Genomic DNA, 25,668 nt, shown 5'->3' on the forward strand with positions numbered 1-25,668 from the left:
AAACAACTATAACTACCTAATAAGCTGGATAAATAGCAGTATGCAGGCCTCAAGCCCGGACATGTGGATTTACTCAGAGGCTTTCCAGAGCCGGCGCGCCCTGCTCCCAGCCCCAGCTGCAGGTGGGTCGGCCCAGGCTCTGGCTGGCCACACACCTCGGGGCCCTTCTCTCTGCGACGTGCCCTGGTCAGTGCTGGGCTTCCCAACCCAAAGGTCCGGTCACAGCAACCTCTCGATGTCGGTATGGTGACTCCTTGGCAGGAGGACAGGCTGTGTTAGGAGCTCTCCACCCCCTGCTAGGAGAGTTCGGTCCACCCTCCTCATGCTTCCCACTGTGGGCCTACGTGGCCCGCCTGCCTTGGCGCCTGCTGTCACCCAGCCTTCCCTGCAGGACGTTTGCAGGGAACGGGCACGGCTGCACCGCATTCTGGAAAGCACCACCACCATACCACTCTTCAGCAAGGGCTTCCGGAGTGTCTATAAAGTTCGTGGACCGCAGTTCTTCATTTGCAGGGCTGCGGCTGTGGTCACGGTGGTCATCCCTCCAAAGGCTGACCCGTCCCCCGCAAGGTGCGGTATCGCACTGGGGCTGTGCGGGTGATCTGTGCATTTCCACTGCGCACGGAACCGCCTGTTTCTTTTGCGGGGAGATTGTGCTGGGATTTTACCCCACATTCCTGCCTGCCTCTTTTCTTACGGGGAATTTTTATACCATGATAACATTTTTTTTTTTCTTGAGCTAAAAGTAATAGCTCTTCTCTGTGGAAACTTAAATATTTCTCTAATTGATGTGTTTTCTAATAGCCTTTTTTTTTCTTAAGTTGGGGGCTAAGTCTGAGAAGTCATTGCAATAAAGGAAAGAGAAAGAGTGGGAACATGTGACACGTATGTGTGTGTTTGCTTTTTTGCTGCCCCCTCCCCGCCCTAACACACACACACACACAAAGCTGTAGAAATGGGAGAGGCAACCATGGGTGCTGGGAGAGAGGAGGGGAGCTTACACCTGGGCCTTGGTCTACACACCAAATGGAGAACATGTCGGGGAGTAATGGCCTCATTGCGTGACTGTGGTGAAAAGAGAGTGTAGAGCAATACTCCAGGAGGCCACAAGATTGAAGAATGTTATATTATGAAACTGTATATTCTTTCTCCATGTCCATCTTTCCTTTCCATGCTACTATGGATTATTTGCGTGTGTGCTGTTTCTCCTGAACAGTTCTCTTTGACTTTTTCTACATAGCTGCTTCTCTGCTGCCACGTTTGCCTCTGTAGATCTTTGTGTTTCATTTCTTCATTCTCCTTCTGCCATATCCTTGGCCTTTTGCCTTATGAGAGAGAGAGAGAGAGAGAGAATTTATGTAATTTTATTTTTCCTTATAATTCTAAGGGGTAAGGTTATTTTAAAAGTCTGTTTTTATTATTATAAATGTAACATACCTTTATTGTAAATAAAACAAACCAAACGTGGAAAGTCTAAAGAAAACAAAATACCAACAAAAAATTAAGCTAAATTAAATCCCCACTGTAGCAAGGTAGAGAATGAAGTGAACGAAAAAATCTTTAATGATCTCATCATCTGAGAAACTTCCGGTGAACATCTAAAATAATATAAAGGTTATTTATAAATTACTTTATAGGAAAGTAGTCAAATTTTTAAATAATTTTCTTGCTTGTTATAATGTTTTAAAACTTTGATAAGAAACACTATCCTTGGTTAAAGAAAGATTATTCAAAAATAGGATGTCTTTATTAGCTGTATGTGTGTACTTCTATAAGCATACTATATGTTTATGTAGATAACCTGAAAATATTGCCATTTGCAATATATCAATTAGGTATTAAAGTAGAATTGAGTCTGCTACAAGCTTCACCCGGTGTAATTCCCATGTCATAATTATTACTGGAAGTCAAATTCAACCTAATAAGATTTTTAGATTACTGAAGCATTGGTTTCTTCCAAAGGCTTGATTTTTACCCCCAAAAGTGATTTTTCCTAAAGTCGAAATACACAGCAAAAAGAAGGTTTTATTTTTAAGTAAGACTTTGCTGACTCTTAAAATCACTGTATCCAACTTGGCCTCATCATTCAGCGATGACCAGCTCACTATAAAAGTCAGGTGCTGCTCATCAAGCTGTCCTGGCTGCATGGCAGTGTGTGTTTAAAGTTAAAGCATGACAATGGAGCTTCAGAGAGACTGTGAGATTGTAACTAGATCATATCCAAGCTGCCAGATGGTTTGGACAGGTGATCAAACCACAGGTCATTGCCTGAGAAAGTCAGGCAAACTGGGTTAACAAAGGACTGTTTTCTGAAATTAGATTCTTTAATTAGCTTGGAAGATCTAGTTAGACAATGAAGGCAGCCTTTCGGGCAATAACAGAGTAACCTGCAACCGGTGGCTGCAGCCATTTGCCATTCCGGCCATTTGGAGTCCAGAAGGCTCTGTCCATTGCGCGGTATTTTTTAGACTTTTTCATATATCCTGTGATAGCCATGAAGGGCTTCATCCTCAACTCCCAAGCCAATTATGTAGAATAAACAATAATTTCAATAATCTTACCACCATTAAAATAAGACTCTTCATTTTCTTAACGATGACACAGACATGGCGGCTGTAATGTAACCTTCCCTGCATGATATAGCTAAATGAAGATTTATAACCAATTTATATTTAATCTTTTGACAACATTCATTTAGCATCACCAAATAATAGAAGCTGAGAAACATTTAGTTTTAAAATCCTGACACTGTAAAAATAATTGTCAACCTGCATGTCATTTTAATGGTTCTGGGAGAACATTTTTCATTATATTGTCACAGAGATTAAGTTATTTTAAGGTCAGTTGATTGTGATTTCAATTTCTACGAGCAAAACGACTTTCTCGTGCCACAGTGTTAGTTCCAAGGCTAGTTGCTTGACTCCTCCATGTAATATTTATTGTTTTTATTCATTGACGCTAGGGAGAATGCAATTAAATTTTGTCTTCACTCCCCAATTACCTAAAATCTAGTAAGGTAGATAAAAATATTCATGGGATATTATGGGGTGATGTTTTAAGTACCCTAAGAAAACTGTAACTAAAATGTAGTGGGAATTTATGGGAGGATTTAAAGTTGATGAAGGAGTCACTAAAGACTCCCTGGAGGGGGAGGTACATCTGGGCTCCAAAAGATGGGTGTGATACATGCCCAAAAATTGGGGCGTGTAGAATAGGGACAAATTATGCATTTTAGATGTTGTTAGCAGGGATAAAGGGGAAGGAAGAAAGGTAAATATTTATTGAGAGACAGCCCCAAGCTAGACCCTTAACAGTCTTCTCTTTCCTTAAATATAAAATGTTAAAGCATAGTTTACAAAAGGCGAAATCAAGGAAATAAAAAATGAACACATGTAAAAAATGAATGAGGACATAAGATATTATGACCAATTCAGAGAGCACTTGAGAAATTGGAGCTCCATCTCTCTCTCCATCTATCTATCGATAAAGAATTATTCAACAGACCATAATTTTTTGGTGTTATCTTTTTCACTAGAGAGAGACTATTTGCATTTCTACTGGACAAACGCCTACAAATTTTTAAGTAACTTCCCTAAGTCTGGGATGTTTAATCAAGACTGAAAAATAAATACATTCCCTTAGACCTGTGTTGCCCAAAATTTGGGTAACCACTGGCCAGAACTGGCTATATAAATTTAAATCAAATAAATGTCTGTAACGTTAAAAATGAACTCCTCAGTTGCAGGAGCCTCCCCTCATGTGCTCAGTCGCTGCCGCGCGTGGCCGGCGGCTGCTGTCCGGGACGGCACCGAGAGGGTGTCCCGGCCCTGCGGAGAGTGCTGCTGCTTGGTGCTGCTGTGCGTTAGCATCGAGTGGCTTCTGCCCCCATGATGCTTTGCTCCCTGTGGAAAGGCTCTCTGCCCGTTATTTTTATTTTTGCCTATTTCCAAGTTTCAGGTAATTATTCCGAAAGAAGAGGGGTGTGTCATGGAAGGGCTCCGTTTAGCTTGAACGTGGAGAAGAGTGATGGAAGGTAAAGACAGAAAAGTTAAGTTTCATGAAAAAGATAGAGCTGTTAAGTTTATTAAGCAAAGGAGTTTGGATCCTATTAAAGAGGGGATGAGCTAGTTAAGGAGAGCGATCAAAGATTTACTTTAGGAAAATTAATCTGAGAGCAATTTGGAGAATCGATAGGGTCTGGAGAGTCTACGCCAAGACGACCTGTTAGGAAATTACTTTAGTCCAGAGAATAAGAGGGGGAGGAGAGGAGGGAGAGGGACATTCACAAGGACGACAGATGAGACGTGTGCTCTGAGACGCTCCTGACCTAATTGTCATTGCCTGGTGCACGCGGTGCAGGTGATGCTGCCGGCGACATTGCACGTTTGCCTGCATTTCATCAGGTGGAGAAAATAAACTGTCTCCCAATATCAGTACCTATTTTAGGAAATGTCAGTCTCACGGCATCATATATGAAGTCTTAAGAAGTTGGCTTTAGAGTCATGAGTAAATCTGGTGCTGCTTTAAAAAGATTTCTATCTGTGCTTTGTGATTCCTGTTGAAATTTTATTCTTAATAGCAGAATGAAAATGCTAGCACCAGTTCTTACTACATACTTTTCTTGGGTATGTCTAATATATAGGATTAACTGAGCAAATAGAGACGTTCATATCAATCCTGGCTTTCAGGATATGGGTGTGGTTTGGGAGTTGGAGGTCTTCAAGCAGCAGGAACAAATGATGCTCCCGAAGTCCACGGCGGTTATGAATGTGGCAGAGACACACACGCTGCAGTGGGCAGGCCAGCCCACCAGCCAACAGGCCGGGGCAAATAACAGTGCCCTAAAAAGTTTGGTGGGAATGTAAAACTTTTAGGAAATCATTTTTGCTCATTTAAAATGTGTTTTTGCATTCTTCCTATGAACCAGTCGCCAGGCTAGGTATCTATTGCTGATATCCTGATTGCTTGCCACGCTCTGAGACAGAAGAAATAGGTAGGGCCCTCATCCTTAGAAACTGGGTTTCTACAAAGAAACAAACATACACTGTAGCGACCACTATAAACCAAATAACCAGAACAAGCCACACGGAAGCAGGTGCTGAGCAGCCACGAGGGAGGGGCGTTTGCTCTGCCTGTTGCGGGGCACGTAGGCGGCCGGGCTTCTCAGTGCGGGAGTCACATTTGTTATTTGATCCAGACCTTTATGAAGAGTGGGACGACCTGATGGGGTGTTTGGTCTGAAGCTGGAGGCAGGCGTGGAGGCCTGAGGATGTATAGCCTGGCGATAGTGAGCATTCTGGTTTCCTTACTGGACAGGATGCGGTATTTCAGTTTGGAAATATTAGGCAAAAATCGTGAGGGGCCATGATAAAGCATTCAGCGGTGACGGGCAATTTTTGTGATTATTTTAAGTGCCTGAATAGCAGTACATATTCTAGGAGTGTCATTTTTAATAATGGTAAGGAATATAAAATATTTCTATAGGAAAGCTGTAGACACCTATTTTTGTAGTGAGATACAAAGCGTAAATGTATCTTTAAAAAAGAACCAATACTTGAATGAAAAAGTCCCTTGCCCGTCTCTCGGGGTCCAGCCTGGGGGGTGACCTCAGATGTCACGTGGTCACCCTCAGTGGAAGGTGCTGCTGAAGGTAAACAAAACCTAGACCTGCCCCCTTTTGTTGAGTAGATGGTACGCTGTGCTTTTAGAAGATAATTCTGTTAGCAATTTGGAAGTTTCCGTGCTTGGGCAGAGAGGAGAAAATGGGCGGGAGAAGTCCTGGTAGGATAGTGGGCAGTGGAGAGGGCCCGAGCCAGGCTGGGCCACCATGGGAAGGGGAGGAGAGAATTGACCTGGGAGCTTCTGAGGCGAGACAGGGGCCACTGAGAGGAGGCAGACCACCACAGCGCTGCGGTTCCTGGCTTGACCGTCTAGGGGAGCCATGAATCCGCAGATGAAATACCTAGGATACCTGAGCACAAAGGTTCTAGTAATGCAGTGGACACGAAGTGTGCATAGAATTGGAAGTCACAGAACTCTGGGTGTTGAATTGTCCCCACCTCTAAACTTCCCTTCCCTCCCATGTGCCTATTTGTTTTCATCTCTGTCCTCGTGAAGGTCTTGCTGAGGTCTCTCCTGTGACCTCGATGTCCGTGGAAGGTGTGTACGGCGCAGCCCTGAGCAGGCTCTGGTTGGAGACAGTGGGGATGTTTCTGGGTCGCCGCCTGGCAACACTGAGCAAGCACCTTGGGATCTGGGCACCCGCTTCCCTTCTGGCCTCCTAAGGTCCCCGGGGTCCCAAGAGGTATGAATACACACACCTGGGTGGAAACAGAGTCATGCGGATGTGAAACTAGATCGATTCTGAAGTTGAACGTCAAAGAACTTCCAATGTAAAAGACCACATGATAAAAGTGTATATTCTCATCCCCACTCTTTGGGTTTACTTTTCACTATTCTTAGAATGCTAGGATCCTTCCCTACTGTGTGTGCATCGTGAAAGGCCTTTCAGGGTGTACATGAATCCATGTCAGTGTTATTCTTGGATTACAAAACTGTTAAGGTGAAGGTTGTCTTGATTGTTTTATGATTCTCTTATATAGAGTGTCAGTCACACATGAGATTTCCATCAGTGTATATTGTCAATGTTACTGATGGATGGAATCTTGATAGGCTTCTAAAATTCTGTTTCCTTGGGACCACGACCCCTTTTCCTTACCACTGTTCTCCCCTTTCCCCAACCAACCTGATCCTTTATGCAGACAAGATTGAAATGCATTTGGAAAGTTAAATATTGCCTAAGAAATTATGCATTTATATCTTCATTTTTTCTCATTGATTGCTAACACACTCATATGCACATAAAGACAATTCAGTCAAGGATGGACCACATATATGATGGTGGTCCCGTAAGATTACAAAGGAGTTGAAAAATTCCTATTGCTTAGTGATGTCATAGCCATCATAACGTTGTAGTACAACACATTGCATTTTCTATGTTTAGATATGCAAATACCATTGTGTTACAGTTGTCTGCAGTATTCAGTACAGTAAATGCTAAGAGCAATAGGCTGCACCATATAGCCTAGGTATGTACTCTACCATCTAAGCTTGTGTAAATATAGTCTATGATATTCACCTAGTTGCATGATGAAATCGCCTAAAGGCATATTTCTCAGAATGTATTCCTGTTCTTAAGTGATGTCTGACTGAACATACATCTTTTTCCATTTGAAATTTCTCTAAACTTAGTTTCCTTGTATAGAGCTGATGAAGAACACATGCTGGCCTATGACTCTGCAGCGTTCTAAAAGCCAGATACTTTGCTTCTCTAGGTGGAGGCAATGCCAGAAGGAAGCACAGACACTACTGTGACCTGCAGCACAGGCCAGGAGACCTTGCTCTATTTTTAAAGTAGTGAGTTAAAATGAGCTTGGTTAATCTCACCAGTTTTTCCATTCTTTGATCAATCAGTGGGATTAGTGTCTACCTTTGATGATAGTCTTCTTGGTTGAAGGCAAGGGCAGGAAATAGAAATTAAACCACTGGTGACATAAACCTTGCCCTTAAGAAGCTTAAAATCTTGGGGGAGATCTGATTTAAACATAAATGGAGCACTTGAGAAGATGAGATGCTTCCGTGTGCTGCGGACATTCAACTTGAAGGGAATTAGAGCAGCAAGTATTTAGACAAGGATAGAGGTGGCCCCTGAGCAGGGCCGTGCTGAGGCCTGGGAGGGTCCTGGGAGGTCGTATGAGCTGAGGACTCATGAAGTGGAAAGACTTTCGTGGACCTGGAGTGCCGGTGACGAGCCTTTCAGCCGGAGAGATTCTAATGCAGACTTGCAGGAGCGCACGTCATTCACAACACCATTAGCCTTGATTAAGAGAAGAAAATAATTTTATCTTTTCTTCCCCCAGCGTGATGACTTCATCATGCATTTCTAACGAATCCCTCTGTCACTAGAGAAAAGCAATTCTTGTATTTTAAGAGGTAATAGAGATTTTATGAATCTCAGTTGCCACCAAAGGCATTTTGAAATCAATACTGGAAAAGATCAGGTTTATCAACATTATGTTTTGCCTAATCATTTGGTACAAATAAGATATTTAAAGCATCAGAATTTGTAAGAGGTTTATTTAATGGTGGTAGTGAAGAGAAGCAATATTATGCTTAAATAAAATATTTATGCAAAACTAATTACACTGGCTATCGTAGTTGAAGTCAAAGGAAGGATGCCGAGGGGTGGTGACTCACTGTGCTTACTGTGTTCTCTATGAACGCCATTCCTCTGAGCGTTCCTTCACCTAGCAATTTCTCTAATGCTTAGAATGTTTATGATAAGGAGATTTTAAAATTATTTTTTTTTCTAAATAGCAAGAAAAGTATCACTTCTGTAAAAACAAAAGAAATTCCGTTGATTCTTGGGTCAAGCCATGGATTATCATTTCTTGGTACAACATCCAATTTGTAGAATCTGTGCTAACCCTTAAAAGTGAGATTTAATTTTCCTCATTGGTAATTGCTATACCCTGCACATTCTTGCTGAATGCCAGTGCTGTAAAACATTAATGGGAATTTCCGTAAAGCCTTCAGTGCTGATTGAACGAGTGACGTGGGGTGGTTCGGTAGGAGCTGAAGCTGTTTTCGTGATTGCTGGCGACGGTCCATAATTGCCAACCTGTGTTTAAGTGCCACTTTGTGACAGCCCTGGAATCAGTCCCCTACAGTATTTAGTAAAAACCACCATCAGCGTCAAGGTTATTATGACATGGTTAAGGGGACACAATGTGCTTTGTAATCAGAAAAACTTACATACAAACCTCTGATTACCCTTGTTGCTGTCTGGAGCTCCATTTCCTCCCCTATAAGATGACGAGGATGACGCCTGTCTTTCAAAGAAGAATGGACACGAATTTAACAAGTCTACCATTAAAGTGAAATTTTGTAATACATTTTGACTCCTCCGTTAGTACCATTTTACAGCCACTCAATAAAATAAAATTTAAATAAAAAAACCCTGTCTTTATTTTGGAAATATTGAAGTTTTAAAGCATATTAGCCAGCTTGAAAATGTTATCTACTAGGCTGGATTCATATAATTATTTGCTATTTCCATTCCTAATTATTTTACAGTCCACCTGTATTTTTTGCATCATAATCGAAAAAGGATTCACAGAAAGAAATGTGATTCCAGTAAATTTCAAATCAATTTAAGGACTTTCCATCATGGCTTTATGTTCCATAATAGTCTTAGATATTTAATTGTAAATGATTTGGTAGGTATGAAGTGATTTTTAAAAAATTATTTAAGAATTATACTTCAGCTATTTCTAAAAATTTAGAGTAGGTTTACCATGGGAACACTGTGTAAGAATCAACATTTGTAAAAGCAGAGAAGTGGCCAACTGAGAAACCTTCTAGCTATGAGAGTCTGTAGGAATAACTGGAGTTCTAAATTTTTTGGCAGGAATTACAAATAGCTAACTTGTATCGAACAGTACCAGACACTGTGCTAAGTGCTTCACCTATATTATTATTTTTTTAAATCCTTACAGCAGTCTATGCGTTAAATGCTATTATCGTCTCAGTTTTGTAGATGAGACAACAGGCACTGAAGGTCGATTTATTTGCCAGAGGTGACAAGGCAAGGCTAGGGTTTGATATAGGTGTTCTGGCCATAGAGACATCCTGCCTCTTTAAGTCAAAATGGACATGTCCTGGACTATAGAGATTTCATTGTAAGGAAATTATACCCAATTATCAATAATTTCTCTCATCTAAATATAAATTATGGACATTCATTCAACTTTTTGGAAAGCTATGACTTCCCTGCCACCACCTTAACTATACCCTGCCCCTTGCCCATTTCTGGAAGAATAAGCAACTAAGTTCACTCTGTTTGGCTTTGAACCTTGTTATTGTTTTAAATTTCATTCTTAAATTATGCTTCACTCTACAGTTTTGTCTTGACATGGGAGGTTTTGTGATTACTTCCAAAATGAATAATGAAAAAATAAATTGGCAACAGCAACCAAAAAAAAAAAAAAAAAAGAGGAAAAGGCATTAGATTAAATCAGCAGTTTTTGCCTCACTAGATGAAATTATTGTGCAGATACATTAATTAAAAACCCTAGCACAAAAATTGAGAATTAAGTTATAGCTTTTAAGTGTAGAGTCTCCTTAGAGATTTGCTAAACATGTTTTAGAAGTATATGCACCGGATGGACGGTTGTATAATTGGAAGTTGTTTATAATATACCATCACCTTGGTTATTCCGTGGGAGTTAAGATTACAGCTCATTAAAAGCATGGACAAGTGGAGTTGGATTCACTCAGGTGTAATAACCTATTGGACAAGGATTGGAATGAATAGTGTTCATGCAATAACTGCCCTCCTTTAGAGGATTTCTACTTCTTGGATTTTTAGAATTCACCTTTTTACCCTTAACATCTCATTGTACTAAGTCCTGTGTAAAATTATTGGTTTTTTTTGTTTTGTTTTGTTTTATTCATCATGTGAATCATTCTTGTGACATCATTAGTTTTAATGTTATTGATTGCAAATGTGATACAGCAGCAGTTTGAAGAGTGTGTGGAATTAGTCCAGTAAGTTTGGCTGTTGAACGGGTTTTCTAAACATTTGGTAATCATGGCTGCATCCTATCTTATATTACTTTTTTTTTTTTTTTTTGCCTTCACACTATCATACCTGTTGCAGTTTTCACAAAATTTAAAATATGAGAGAGGAGAATTTACTGACCTAGCAAGTATTTATTGGATGTTTACTGAGTTCAAGGAACTTTCACTAGCTGTTTGGAACATATGAAACAGAGTGAGGTGTTCCATGCAGGGAGGTCCTGTTGATAGAAAAGCAGGACGAGCACAGGACATGAAGTCGAGTGCGCTGAGGGCTGGTGGTGTGCACAGGAATACCCTCAGAAGTGGAGGCAAGAAGGTGTCCACTTGGAAGGTCTGGAGCACTCGCATCCCATGACAGGAAGACAGTCACCTCACAGGGCATCAAGTGAGTGCAATGTTCCATGGTCCAGTAAATCAGGCAGCTGACTGGCCTTTCCTGAGAGCACGCACTGTCGCCCCCTAGAGGACGTTTGCAGGACAGCAAAGGCTCTGTGTTTAACCTGCCCAGCCTAGCAATTTTTTTCTACAGCAGTTTGCATTAGGTTGAAATGGACATCATCCTCATCTTTTTTTAATGACCCAAAGGGAGGTGTCCTGCAGAAGAGGTGATTCAAGGAGTCTGTACTGAACGGATTTCATGTGGAACCGCTTTAGACTAATTATATATGCATTTTCCAAACTAGAACTAATGAAGTTCTACATAAGAAAAAGTGGCTTCTCTCTCCATAATGTGTAAAGATGAGCTTGCTGGACTTTGGAAAATAGTACCTAATTTGTTTATTTGATATGTATTTGTTGTGTACCTGGCTCATAGAAAGTATTTCCCAGCAAATGTGGTCAAGCACTGACTGAAGGCCCACCACCCAGAAATAGAACAGCGAGAATTCTGGCGAATGATGAGGCAGAAGATTCTCTGTGCCCATGTGGTCTCCTCCCAGATACCTGTCACAGGCTCAGAGACTGGCCGTGTGCCTACTTCATAGTAGACCCCTAGGGGTCAACCAGGACTAAGGGTTCTCCCTAAGTGACCAGGGGAGAGCTACGCTGAGCAAACATGACAGGTTGTAGTTGATAAATGGAGATGAATGTGCTGGCATACTTGATACTTAACCCTTTGCACTCGCTTGCTTTCTTCTCGATTCCTTTATTCTACTTGGGATTTAATTTTTTCAATACCCCAGATTTTACAAAGCGCAGCAGTAGAATAAAAAACTGGAGCTTCTTTTCATGCAAACTTATTTATTTGGATTTTTTTATATTTCGAATTATTGATACATTCAATGAGTAATTGCACTCGACATCCGAGTGCAAAAGGTTAAGAAACAAGGACAAGACGATAGTCAGGAGGAGGCAAGAGGGAAGGAGCTGAGTCTCCTAAGTGGCAGGCTGGGCAGTCTGGGAGGATTCGGACAAAGGCCGTGGTGGGTGCTCCGTGCTGGGGACTCCCTCGCATCAGATGCTGGTTCTCTGGGGTTGGGACAAGTCAACTGTTCAAAGGTGACAAGACTACGCTGGATATTTTCCTACCCTTAGATGTTATTTTTAGGGAGAGATCATATCTTGATGGGGAAATCAAGGAAAGAATTCTGACAGGAAGTGCCATTCCAACTGGACCCTGAACGTCTGGGTCAGGTTCCGAAGGCGGTGGAGGAAGTGGGGATGGAGTGATCGTCGTCCAGGCACAGGTCAGAAAATGATCCACTTGCTGTTGGAAACGGGGGCACGTGATAGGGGAGAAGCCTTGTTGGTGTCTCTAGCATGACAGAGTCCCACCTCCCCACCCGTCTGTCCTACCTCCAGTGCCTCTCATTCAAACCTTCCTCTTCTCCCTGCTCTCCAGCCAACATTGTTCTTACATCAGCACAGTTAAAAACAGGCTATTGTACTTCACGGTGCGACAGAGCATCCCCTTAGCGTGGTTTGTCACCCACATTCCTGGTGGGAAGGAAGAGAGGGGCCAGACACCGGTGTTTGTTATCTTCTTCTTCTGTGCTGCCCAGTTTGGAAGCTTGTATCCACATGTGGCTGTTTAAATTTAAATTAAAATTAATAAAACAAAAGGAATAATTCCTATCCAGGTTTTAAATTCTCAATAGCCATGTGTAGCTAATGGTTGCATATAATATGGGTATATACAGGAGAGTGCAGGTGTAGAACATTGTCATAGTTATGGAACATTCTGATGGGTAGCATTGTTCTACTTAATATCTTAGTATGTTCACATGTGATAAATATCATTTTAAATCAGTTCTGTTCCTGCTGTCTGGCTATTTTATAGTATATTGATACCAAACATGATTTTACCAAGATATGAAATATGTTAAATCTCACTCTACCCGCCCTGAAAACAAATTACCCAAGCAATTAAATTCTCTGTGACAACCAGTGATGGAAACTTCCGAGGTCAATGAGAATTCTCATCAGAATCAGAATGACTTTCCCCAAGTATCTATCCATCTTATTAAAACTGTCTTCAGGCCTTAAGCCCATTATCTAAAATACATAAAAGAAAAATGATAACTGTAAAGATTATGCTGGCTTCTCAAAAAGCCAAAGCAAATAATATATATTCCTTTTAAATGTGGGCTTTCTAGATGTGCTGTGAAAATTGTTAAAGCTTTCAGCAATTTTTTTGGACCAAGAAAAGAAAATAAGGGAAAAGAGGAGACTTGACTGAGGGTTATATTAATGAGACAGAGTGGGAAAGGGAAACGCTAAGGAATGGTGGGAACCCAGTGGACCCTTTGAATGGGCGCAGTGACTCACACTCTCAAAGGGCCCTGAACTCACTGCGCTTTTAACTTCTCTGCAAAACAAACAACAACAGAAAACACTTCTGACTGCTTTACTTGTAAAAGTATTACATTGGTAGACTAACCCTTCAGGCCAGGCATTCTTAAACTATGGCCTGCGAGCCACATGCGGATGTTTTTGCCCATTTATTTTCTTACTTCAAAATAAGATATGTGCAGTGTGCATAGGAATTTGTTCATAGTCTTTTTTTTTTAAACTATAGTCTGGCCCTCCAACCGTCTGAGGGACAGTGAACTGGCCCCCTGTTTAAAAAGTTTGAGGAGCCCTGCTCCAGGCACATGATAAAACAGCTATGGAAGTTTGTTGATGGCCTGGGGTTGAGGGACTAACTTACTGTCAGTGGGCTCTCTGGGAGTGTTTGGTAAAGCTGGGTTTATAAACTTTAGCAGTTTAATTTACTATAGACCAGGCCCTATCAAGTGGGTTGAATCTTTCTTCTAATTAATTTTTCCAAATTTTTTTTTTCTAAAAAGCACAATTTCACAAGATGCAGTATAGAAGAAGGCTTCTGTGGTCAGATAAAGTTTGGGAAGTGGTATATGCTCTTTCCTCCTTTTCCTACTGAGTCACGTAGCTCCGTGAAGTGCCACCGTCAGGGGACTTAAGTATCTTGGCTTCACTTAGCATCACTTAAATGGTTTGACCAGGTTTGGCCTGATACTTGTTAACAGCTCACAAATCACTCCAGTGTTCTGTAAAGTGTACTTAAAGCACACTTGATTAGTCTATAAATAGAACTACTGAAACAATCAAACCACCTAAAAAGCTCTATGGTTTTCTATAGAAAAAAGTCCATATTTTTAGGATATTGAAGGATTTAGGGATGAAGTAACATTATGTCTGTAACTTAAGTACAAATGCTTCAGCTAAAAAAAGTGTATATGTGCAGTATATTTGTATATAGATATAGTCACACACACATTGACACACACAGAGGGCACACCCAAATGCAGCAAAATGTTCACAAGTGATCACTTACACTGATGGGTATGATTTGGGCAATTTTTGAAATATTTCTCTAGGTTTTAAAACTTACTAGCTAAAAGGAGAGAAATTTTATAAACACAAACATAAGCTGCTTTGAGTATTTTGGATGAAGAAGGGGCTGCCATGTACAGGAGCCAATTGGGAGAAAATAAGGATTTTAAGATCCAAAAGGAAGTGAAAGGGGGAGATTCATGTTATTGACTAGGGACAGCTATAAACCTAGAGAAAGGTTTTTCAGGTCATTCTTAGAACTGTGTTGCCATTTCTTTAGGAGTTATGAGTCCATATTCAAGAGTTCCTGCCTTAGCCCCTTTATCCAGGCCAATGGGAACACTGCCCAGAAGACTGTCAGGGTAGTATTTGTTCTCATTCCTGTCCAGCCCTCAGCATGACGCGGAGAAACTTGCCAACTTTTAATTGTGTTATGCAGCCAAATAGGTAGGAAGCCATTCTGAAAAGGGGCTCTCAAGATTTACCTGAAGCTGCTTGACCAAGTGGAGCCAATAGCTTGAAATGTGCTGCAGCCAGGACTGGCCTGACCTTGATCTTCCTTAGAATGGCTATTAATCCCCAACTTGCAGCTGGCTCAGAGAAGCAATGTGTAATAGATTGCATGTCATCTGGTATGCTTCTAGGGCACAGACATTGGCATGCAGCATTTTCTGAATAACTTCTCAAGGACTTCAGTGAAGGTTGTAGCATTCAGAGGTAGGTTTTCTAGTCTTCAAATTCTGCCTTGATATATCATTAGCTGAAACAATATTGCAAACATCCCTATTGCCCTAAGGGAGAGAGAAGAGTCATTTAGTTTCCTGCAGTTTCTGAGATGCTTCTTCTAATATTGTAAAACTGTTGCTAATATGCACTTTCCACAATGCTAGTATCTTTGTAACCCTGACTCCCCTTGGGAAGCTTTCGCTTTTCCTTTTCCTTTTATCCCTCCTTTTTTTATTGTTTAACCTTTACAGTAGGTTATAAAAATTGTGAAATTGAATTTTTTCATATTGCTGATAAAGGTTTTAACAGTAAAGGTTCCTATCTCCTCTAAGCTCTTCGTGGTACACATTAAAATTGTTACAGTTCTTGTGATATTTTGATAGTCTGTCAGTTATTGTTACAAATGTTTATATAATATTAATACATGGTTCTATGTTGCACTTATACTTAAACCTTAAGAATATATTTTGTGTAATTATTATATTTGCTAATAATAATGTGATATGTATGGACTTGAGTACCTTGCACATTTAGGCATTAAAGCTACAAAGAGATGTTAGAAAATAGTTTCACATCAGTACAAACATGCGTTTATATTTTATCTCTCCTTTCACACTGGAAGCTAAATATTAATTACTGGAGAGTAACAATTATGAAATATATTGCAAACAAATGATAAGATTATAAGACTTGACATCTTTATTGTGCTTCACGTTTTACAAAGTATTGTCAGCAAAGGAGGCTAAACAAATGATAATCCAATAAGTTTACAAAGGCTCTTTTTGCAAATTAGTGAAACATATGGAGCCGCATAGAACATTAGAATCTCTCATTTTCTCATTATGTTTGTACTATTTGTTTTTAATAGACCATATCCACTTGGGAGGCTGAAGGTTTTCATTCATAATGATAAAAAATACTTAACATTTTCTAGATGCCTCTGATGATAACAGTAAAATTTTAAGCAAACTTTTATGCCATTACCTGTTATGTAACCCCTAGCCAGCAGCAGCAAACTGAGGATTAAAAGAACTATTTAGTAATTTTAGAAACTTAGACATTTAGAAAGGTGAGTCTATTACTGGTAAGTGTTTCTGAATAAAGTTACTTCTTTGCAGACATGGAATTGTGAGATCACTAAAAAAAATTCCCCTAATTTACAGAGTAACAGTAGCCCTGTTGACAACATCTGAGAGAAATGATCCAAGATGTTGAATTATTGAATTGATTTTTTTGTTCACCTTTTAATCTTGAAAATGTATTATTTGAATGATGTTTGTCTAGAGAGGATATTACTGAAATGCGGAGCATCCATTTCTGCACATGGCTGCTGCTCTGATAGGCCCCTCAGGGGTAGGGTCTTGTCTTGTTTTGTATGTGACTGTGTGTTACAAAATCCTCCCAGGAAGCTCAGCAAGCTGTGGTCATATCATTCATTTCATGAGAAGTGGGCTGGTTTGTCTCTGTAGATAAGATTTTAAGAGGAAAATTTTAGAGTCTTCAAAACTGTGTACAGAAGCATGAAATAGAATTCAGGAGCAGTGGTCTCTAAATTTCCAATAGCCTGTAAATTTCTTGTCCTCTTTTAAAACTTCAGCAGCAAAGGGTGCATTTAATTTCACTGTGTTGCAAATACACTTGGCCAGCTCTCCTGGCAGCAGGCTGCTTACTTTGCTGAGTAAGTCACAGGGCTGTTGGCAGGAAAAAGAAAAAAATTTCACTCTTTTGAACATAAAGCTAGATTTTCTAAAGTAAATCGTTATATTCTCATTAGAATATTTATTCCACTAATGTTTCAAAATGTTCCTGAGGAGTTAGTTTTAAAATTTGACTCTAACAAGTTTGTAAAGAGAGTTTCTTATCTCAATTTGGATTCAGTATTGATTACCTACTTCCTCTGCTTTTTTTTTTCCCCAGCAGGTAGACCAGTCTACAACAGCTTTTATGTTTACTGCAAAAGCCCCTGTCAAAGAGTACAGCCAGGAAAACTCAGGGTACAGTGCAGCATCTGCAAACAAGCAACACTTACCTTGGCCCAGGTAAGGAAATGTCGTGTCAGCAGGAGACTGCCAAGAAAAATGAATGTGTGTTAACAGAGTTGCCTTCTGGTATTTCTAATCATATATCACCCACCACTGAAAGTAAGAGACATTGTTCTATGTGGTTGTGATGGTTAATGATACCTGAAGTTTCATTTAAAAATACACTCTTGTCTTTTGGGTTTCTTTCTACTCTGTAAAAATTTAGGTAGTATGGGGGTTATTCTGCCATTTCTTTAACCCAGGCCTATTGAAAGGAAGTATAGACGCTGCTTTGATAACAAAAAGAAGTCAGGCTTTGGTGGTGGGGGGGGTATTTTAGAAGGGACATGAAGGAGCCTTCTATGACACTGGAAACATTTTATATCTTGATCTGTGTGATGGTAACATGGTTATATGCATACATCAACATTCACTGGATTGTTCATTAAAGATTGGTGAACTTAAGGTTGTTAAATCTAAGTTATCCCTCAATTAATTTTGTTTATTTATTATTTAAAATTATTGTGGGTACATAACAGTTGTATATTTTTATAGGGTACATGTGATATTTTGATACAGGAACACAATGCGACTTCATTCTGGGTAATTGGGGTATCTATCACCTCAGGTATTTAAAGTGGGGATAGTTAATGAATGCAAAAAATATAGTTAAACAGATAGAATGAATGATATTTGATAGCACAACCAGTAAAACTACAATCAATACTTTAGAATAGTCCTCAATTTAAAAAAGTAGAAAGGAGACTTGTGGGTCAGCCGACAGTCTGCCTGGAAAGCAAGGGTCGGCCAGCGCAGGCCTGCTGTGGCTGCTGCTTGTTTTTATGCAGCCCGCAAGCTAAGAGTGGTTTTTACATTTTTAAATGATTGAGAAAAATGAAAAGATGAATAATGTTGCATAACCCATGAACATCACGTGAAATTTAGACTTCAGTGTCTATAAATAAAGTTTTATAGGAACCCAGCCCCACCCATTGCTGTACCTGTTGTGTTGTCTGTGGCTGCTTTCACGCCGCTGTAAAAGCAGAGTCGAGTGGCTGCGACACAGACTGATGGTCCTCAAAGCCTGAAACATTTTCTCTCTATTTCTGTAGAGGAAAGGTCTGCCGACCCCTGATACAGAACATAGAAACAATTGGTGCAAGGCTCCCGTGTGGTGGCTGCATAGGATTTGGCTTGATGTGGTGTGGAGGTGGCAGTGGGCCGGGCGTGGAGAGCGTGCGGTTAGTGCAGAGGTGAGGGCACAGGCAAGGAGGCACAAAGGACAAGTGCTGGGGGCGGGTCAGGTGCTCAAGTGTGCATAAACACCTGTGATGGCTGCACCATTCAGATTCTACTCTGCAGGCAGTGGAGGACCAAGGCAAAAATCGTACAATGCCATTTTAGAACTGGTAGTCCCATAGGAGGACACCAACCAAATGATGTTGATTGAATGGCATCTGCATTTGAATTGTCATATGTTGACTCCATACATCCACACCCTTTAGAAATTCTATTTGGCATTTTATAGTCATATTAATCATAGCAATTAGGATGGTTTTGTTACACCTTGTTGATTTTCTTCCTTACGTTTATCTTCTTATATTTGTATTTTTATCCAATTCTCATGATAGACCTGCAAAGTAGATATTATTATTCAGTGTTTTGAACAAAGAGACACCAAGAAGTTAAGTAATGAGCCCAAAGTTATTCAGTTAACAAATATTGAAGCCAAGAGTAAAAAAATCTTCAAGCCCTAGACATTTCTAAAATACAGTGCTTACTATATGAATCTGCAAATGACACCCTATTGTCTAACTACTTCCCTTGTACTTAAAAGATCACTCAAAAATACTCTTGGAAAAAATATACTTGAGGTATTAGAGACAATGGAATCGAAGATAATTTAAAGATAAGTTATTTAATCCATATTTTAGTACAGTTATTAGATGTCGCATAATTAGTACATAGCAGATGAGAAGACCAGCATTTCAATTTTTTTATTAACAACAAAAATACACATTTAACAGAACCTACAAATAATATCTCTGGAGTAGCTGACTAGGCACATTGCTGAAGCCCGCGAGCCTAGCCTTGGCAGTGATGAAGCAGGTGCTAAACTTTGCCAAAAGGAATAATTTCTATGTAGAGAATAGGTAACTCTTGAGTTTCATTTTCTAGAAATTAATAAACATCAATAACTTACATTATTTTCTCTGATTAGCAATAAAAGACAACATAGGATCATATGTGACTGACCAGTTATGTCAGAACAGCGTGTGGTTTGTCTGAACTTTTGCAAGGAGGTCTTTATACATAAAGCAAAATATTGGAACCTGATTAGCCATCTGAGTTATTTTGAAAACATAATTGTATTTTTTTATTTTTGGTCTGGAGAAATCAGTCTGCAACCAGCTCCATGTGTATCATGAGTCTTTAATGATAACCTCCTAAATTATATTTTTTGGGGAGGCAGTTATTTGTAATTCCAACATTTCCTCAACACTATTTAAAGTTTGCATGTAATAATAATGAGCTGCCTCTCATATGTGATACTCTGGTTTAATTATGTTTCACATTTAATATGACACTCATAAGAAACTGGCTAGAAAGATGGACACCCATTTTGTCCTGATGTTAAGCATAGGGAAACTGAGGTCTCAAGTTTTGACTTGACCTTGAGAATAAATTGAGAATCAACTCGGACACCACATTTTCTTCCATTTCCAAATCAAAATATCCTCTTTTTTTCATGGTGACCTTGACCAGGGTTTTGGCTAGACCAAAACACCATTTAGAAGTATGAATACTCACTGGAAAATAGTGAACAATAGCTCACTGGGAAAACAGGGCAAGCATTGGGTTTTCAGCTACCTGTTCAAAGATCGTCTGCTGCGGTCCATGCAGCAATGAGACAGGGTTGGACAGAGAACGGAGGTTGCTTTTGTAGGTGCTTATATGTTTCTGATTGTGTTCCTGAACAATGAAACCTGTCATTTAAAATAACCCCTGTCACTGTTTCCCTCAAATATTTCCATAGCACTGATGTATATAAACTCACTAGCAGGGACTGTATGACTCGTTAACCATTTTGACTGGGCTAATGAGTTTTGTTAAACTAGATGCTGGTGACAAGGAATCCGTCCCTGGGACTCCTACTAGCAAAGCCCTCTAGGACTTCTTAGTTCAGATTAAGGTTACGAATTGTTAATCCCTCCAGCATAAACCAGGGTTATCCGCTATTTACATATTTTTGTTTGTACTCAGCTTATTAGTCTGAGAATGAATCAGAAGCCAGGAGATTACTGGAGGCAAGAAGTTTGGATGATTTTCCCCCCTACAATCACTGTAATTACTTTATCTCAGAAAGAACTTTATCTTTGCCACTCTAATGAGATACTCTGCCATGGAATAGCATTAAAGCTAAAAGGTTTCTGATGAGGAATGGTGCAATAAATAGAATAAGATGTAAAGTGCCTGGCATGATGGATTTTGTTTAAAATTGGTTTATAGATTAGGGACAATTTATGTGAGGAAATTTATTATGAAATATAGGCTAAATGTATAATCATTCCTAAACTTAATATTTGTTACAGATTAATTGTTGGTCAAGATTCTACTTATTATCAAACATACTCTCACATCTACGTAATAAATTAAAGCCTTAGAGTATATCCAAGCTTATTTTCCAGTTTTAACATGGGATGTTTTTGTCCGAGTATGCATTATCCTGTGCTTTTGCTTGTTGTAGATTTGATTGTCAGGCATTTCAGAGATTTAAGAGTAAAACGGGAGAGTCATTGCAAGTTATTTTCATGTCATTTAAATTGTTTCGGAAGACGCGTTTTGGACATCCCGGTGGTGAGGGTGTGAGCAGCACCTGCATTCTGTTTTGCTTTGTGTTGTAACGTTAGGACTACAAAGAAGCCAGTTTGCGCGTGGATTCATTTCAGGTCAGAGCTACAGGGTGGACAGGGAGCAGGGCCGGGGCAGGTCTGGCACGTGCCGTGGCTGGGCCGGCCCCGCCTTCGCCTCCACCCCTCGTCCTGCTGTGTGTTCTGCCAGATTTCTCTTCACTTTGAGAACTGTTCTCCTTTCCGTCTCCTGTGTGGGGCCCTCCTTCTTTGTTTGTGCTCTTTTGGTCCTTTCTGCGGGCTCCAGCCCTCAGCCACACACAAATGATGCGCACGCTCAGCTTGAATAGCCAGTCAGAGGAAACCAATGGAAGGTTAAAATGCTTCTCTCTTTTTCTTTTTTTTCCAAAACCCATACCTGGAAAAGAGCCATTCTAAGGTAAAAACAAACAAACAAACCAAAAAACAAAAAACAGCCCTCAAAGTATTACCATAAAGAATTTTAAGTTGTGATGACTTATATTAATGCACATTATTTTATATTAATGCACATTATTCTTGATAGTTTACCTATATATTGCACATTGCATAAAAATTCTAAATGTAAAGGGGCCACTTGAATCAAGTTGATCCAAACCATTTCAGGGTATCAGTGTCAGCCATTATAAGCAGTTTAAAATTGTGAGAATTTAAGTGAATGTTACTAGTATCGTTTTTCTAAAAGTCACAATGGTTTTGGATAATCCATGCCTATGGTTGAAATCTGTAAATATTCTTCACCACCAACATCTACCTCCATGGCTACGGGTGGATTTTCCAATTCATTACCTAGATGATGTTGCCAAATTTACTAATTTACCAGGAAATATAAGGAATGTTATCATTCTGGAACATTCTATTGTGATGGTATTCTGTGTTTGATTAACTTCAAAATATTCAATAACGTATTTTCTTAGCAGATTTTAAGACATAATTCAGTTTTTTTGAAAGCTAAGGATTACAGGAGAATTCATCTTCTTAAGAAAGTTACTTCTTGAGTATATTTGTCCATGTATTCTCATGAATATATTCTAAACCTCACCATTTCATGCAGGAACTTCTGGTTTATACTAATTCTTTCTAATCCTTATTTTAGTTGTTTTCTGTTTTTCTAGATTTTTAAAAAAATTTTTCCACCATTTTCTCTATTGAAGATGTATAGATGTAGCAAAAATGCATTTATTTTAAGCACTTATAAAGTCTACATCTTATATTGAATTGGATTATTGTAATGGCTTTCAAAGACTTTTCAAGTTACAGCTGAACAACTCCATCTTCCTAGGAGCATTTTAGGGGTGTTCCATCTGTGTATGCCCCAGCTCCCTTCTGCTGGAACCCCAGGGAGTTGAGGCACCCTCAGGGGCCCAGAGGAGGATCTGGAGAGCTCAGAACACCAGTGACTTCACTGTGCGTTTTATATATAATCAAATTAAATAAATTTTTAATAAATTATTTCTCTTCTATTAGGTCAATTGGCCATTTGATGAGTCACCTTTTGGTGAGCTGATTTTTAGCAGCCTGCCTAGAACCAGCTCTTGCAAATGGCCACAGAACACATATGTATGGGACTCAGCAGTTTTTATTTGCTTCAACTATGGATTGTTTTAATGGCTCTCAGAAATTCCCGCAATGTTCAGCTGAGGTTCTGATGGGAGAAGAGACTCAGATGAGAGAAGAGGAGGATGGAGGGGACAGAATGGCTCAGGGGAGAGCGAGAGTGAAGAGTGGACTGAGCAGGGTCTTTGTCAGGGTCTGTGTGGGAACCCAACTGAAAGCCAAGCCTGGCATTGTTCTCGCACCAGGAGGATTCTGGGTAGGACTGCCGGATTTAGCATGTAAACATACAACGACTGCAGCTGCATTTGAATTTCAGATAAACCAAGAATAACTTCTTAGTATAAGTATGTCTCAAATATTGCAAAGAACTTTACTATCCTAATTTTTTTTTATTTAAAATTTTTTTATCTGAAATTGAATTCAGCATCCTATATTTTGTCTGGCAGCACCAATTATTGGTCAGTGCCTCCGTCTTTGCTGGGATATCCGTGTAGTGAGTACAGCAGCGAGGCCCCTTCTGTGGGCTCTTGGTGATGCTGCTCAGCCAGGCTGGAGCCGGGCCAGGAGGAAGGACGAGACTTGCAGATGAGACAGCTGGAGCTGAGGGACGCTGTAGTGGTCACGGGTGTGGATCACTCCTGGGGGGTTGTCCAGAAACAACTGGGGACATCTGGAGGGATGCCACTGTCTCCATGTGGCGGTAACCAGCCACAGCCGTCCACAGTCATACCTTTGCTAGATGGAATTGTTTGTTTCTGGAACCTACTGATGATTATTAGTAAGTCAAAGGGAACTTCTCATTAGAAAGGCAAAGCAATCAGTAAGTATGTTTGATTTTTGCCATATTCCATTAGTATAAATATTTAATGAAGACTTTATAAACAAAAATAAATGAAAATTATAAAGTTGCCTATTAAAATAAATATAAAATTATTTAGGAAATAAGTAAAATGTTATATATAAATATATATTTTTTTTTTTTATGAAAGAAACCAAATGTGATCCAACTGAGATGTCAGCAGTTTTAGCCAGTTAATTATGTTACTCTTCTTTGTTATAGAAATTCTTACGTAGAGAGCCTTTGGTCCTATGCCTAATCTTTTAGAAATAACATTTTCTTTCTTTGGTCATATGTTATTTATTGGAGTAATCTGAATCAATTAAAGTCTTAAGAAATGGTGGTCAGTGTGGTAATTCATTGACTTTTCAATTCAGCTAATTATTTTAGATCACATTTCTTTCATTCCTTCTTTATATGGGGTCCCTCTGTAATAGCAACTGGCCTTTTTTAAGTAATGGTTTTACTTACAACTCTTTAAGTAAACAAAATAGAGAGAGAGAGAGAGAAAGAGAAATCAATGTTGCAGATGCAAGTTCCTCCAAGCATACCTTTAGAATGGCCCAAAGCTCGGCACCATGAGGCCTCTGAAGAGACACGTGCCTACCAGGCAGGCACCTTGCACTTTGCCGTGAACCGATTCTCACTGCTTTTGCTTTGACACCCAGCCGTGCTCCTGACCCGTGCTGCTACTGTGGAATTCTCAAAACTCTGGGCAGGAAGTTTGAACCATGTTATTCTGCAAAAGCATATGTACATTTTTTTAGAGTTTAAATTCTTTATTACATCACTTCCAAAATGCATGGTTTTCTTGTATGTGTTCTATAAGGAATGAGTACCATTAATAACTATAATTTATTGAATGTTTACCATAAATCAGGATCTAAGCTTAGTACTTTGCTTAAATATCTTATTTGATTATTATATTTAAATAGTGCTTTTACTAATTTCATGTACATGTATCATTATGGCTATGAGGTACTTAAAAACCAATGTTATTTACTTTTAATGTAAAAGATATTAAACGTTTTATAAAGTCTGTCAGTTGGTAGTGACATGTGGTCTTTATTTAATTGAAAATTGGTTGAGCTATCTAGAATTTCATTCATTGTGCAAGATGATACATTTAAAACATTTATAAGAGAAGTATTTATTGAAGCTACATAGAATAACAAAATTATAACCTAAAGTATTTATAAATATTTATAAAATATTTAAAGTATTATAAAGCATAAGGGAAATGTGAAGTTTTCTAAATAAAGGTTTTTATAATTTTATTGTTCCATTTTACCTTGCAGTTGCATGCATCATGTTTAAAAACTGAGTTACTTTGTGTGTTGGTTAGGAATGCTGTCTACTGACAAAGATAGAGCACTCAGGTAACAGAGGTAAACCCGTAAGGACATTATTGTCTCAGGCACTGACTGGTCTATTCTTACCTTGACTATCCACCATCCTTCATGCTGTAGCACTGGGCCTCAAGGCATTGATTCTGTGTGCAAGGCAGGACAAGGGTGGGAACAGTACCCGTCTCTTTTATTTAAAAAAAGAATGATTGTTAGAAGCCTCCTAGGAGGCTGCTCCTTACATGTCATTGTCATAAGTGGGTCATATGGAAGTTGATAATTACAAAGGGAGTTGGAAAGCAAGTGTTTGCCCAAAGGGAACAGAATAGCCATGATTGGCTGAGGCCACTCCTCTTTTACCCCTGACTTTGATCTGATTTGCATATCCAATCAAAATCAGAGTTCTGTTAATAAGGAGAGGGGATGAGGTGGACATTGGGTGGGCAATGACCAGTGGCTGCCAAATTTGTAAATGCATAATTATTTAGGCATTTACATCGCTTTCATGAACTCATCAATGTCATTACTGAGTGGAAATCATGCTGTTACATACCCCATTTGTGTCACTGTGCCTGCACCAGAGATTTGGCCAACCTTGAAATTTTTTGTGTGCAAAATGCCACTTTTATTCAGTGGTTGTTTCTACACAGATGTAGCTGCCTGATTCTCTATAGCAGCTGTCCCTAACCTTTTTGGCACCAGGGACTGGTTTCATGGAAGACAACTTTTCTAGGGACTGGGCAGGGGGGAGGGAGTAGGCACTGGGGGTGGAGCAGAGCTCAGCTGGTGATGTGCAGCCGTTTCCTAATGGGCCAGGGAAAGGTACTGGGCTGCGGCCTAGGGGTCAGGGACCACAG

The 25,668-nt window shown here is 39.6% G+C and overlaps 1 protein-coding gene across 3 annotated transcripts in view; it reads left to right on the forward strand.

Moving 5' to 3' along the window:
• PRKN (parkin RBR E3 ubiquitin protein ligase) overlaps positions 1 to 25,668 on the forward strand; it is a 1,194,517-nt gene that overhangs the window by 434,413 nt on the left and 734,436 nt on the right. For 2 of the 3 annotated variants that reach the window (XM_076002808.1, XM_076002810.1), the window contains exon 4: positions 17,077 to 17,198. In XM_076002808.1, coding sequence (XP_075858923.1) covers positions 17,077 to 17,198 — 122 coding nt within the window. The remainder of the gene's footprint in view (positions 1 to 17,076; positions 17,199 to 25,668) is intronic. The other variant, XM_076002809.1, reaches the window with a different exon arrangement.

The sequence above is a fragment of the Microcebus murinus genome, chromosome 5 (genome assembly GCF_040939455.1).
Source record: "Microcebus murinus isolate Inina chromosome 5, M.murinus_Inina_mat1.0, whole genome shotgun sequence".
NCBI classification, from domain to species: domain Eukaryota; kingdom Metazoa; phylum Chordata; class Mammalia; order Primates; family Cheirogaleidae; genus Microcebus; species Microcebus murinus.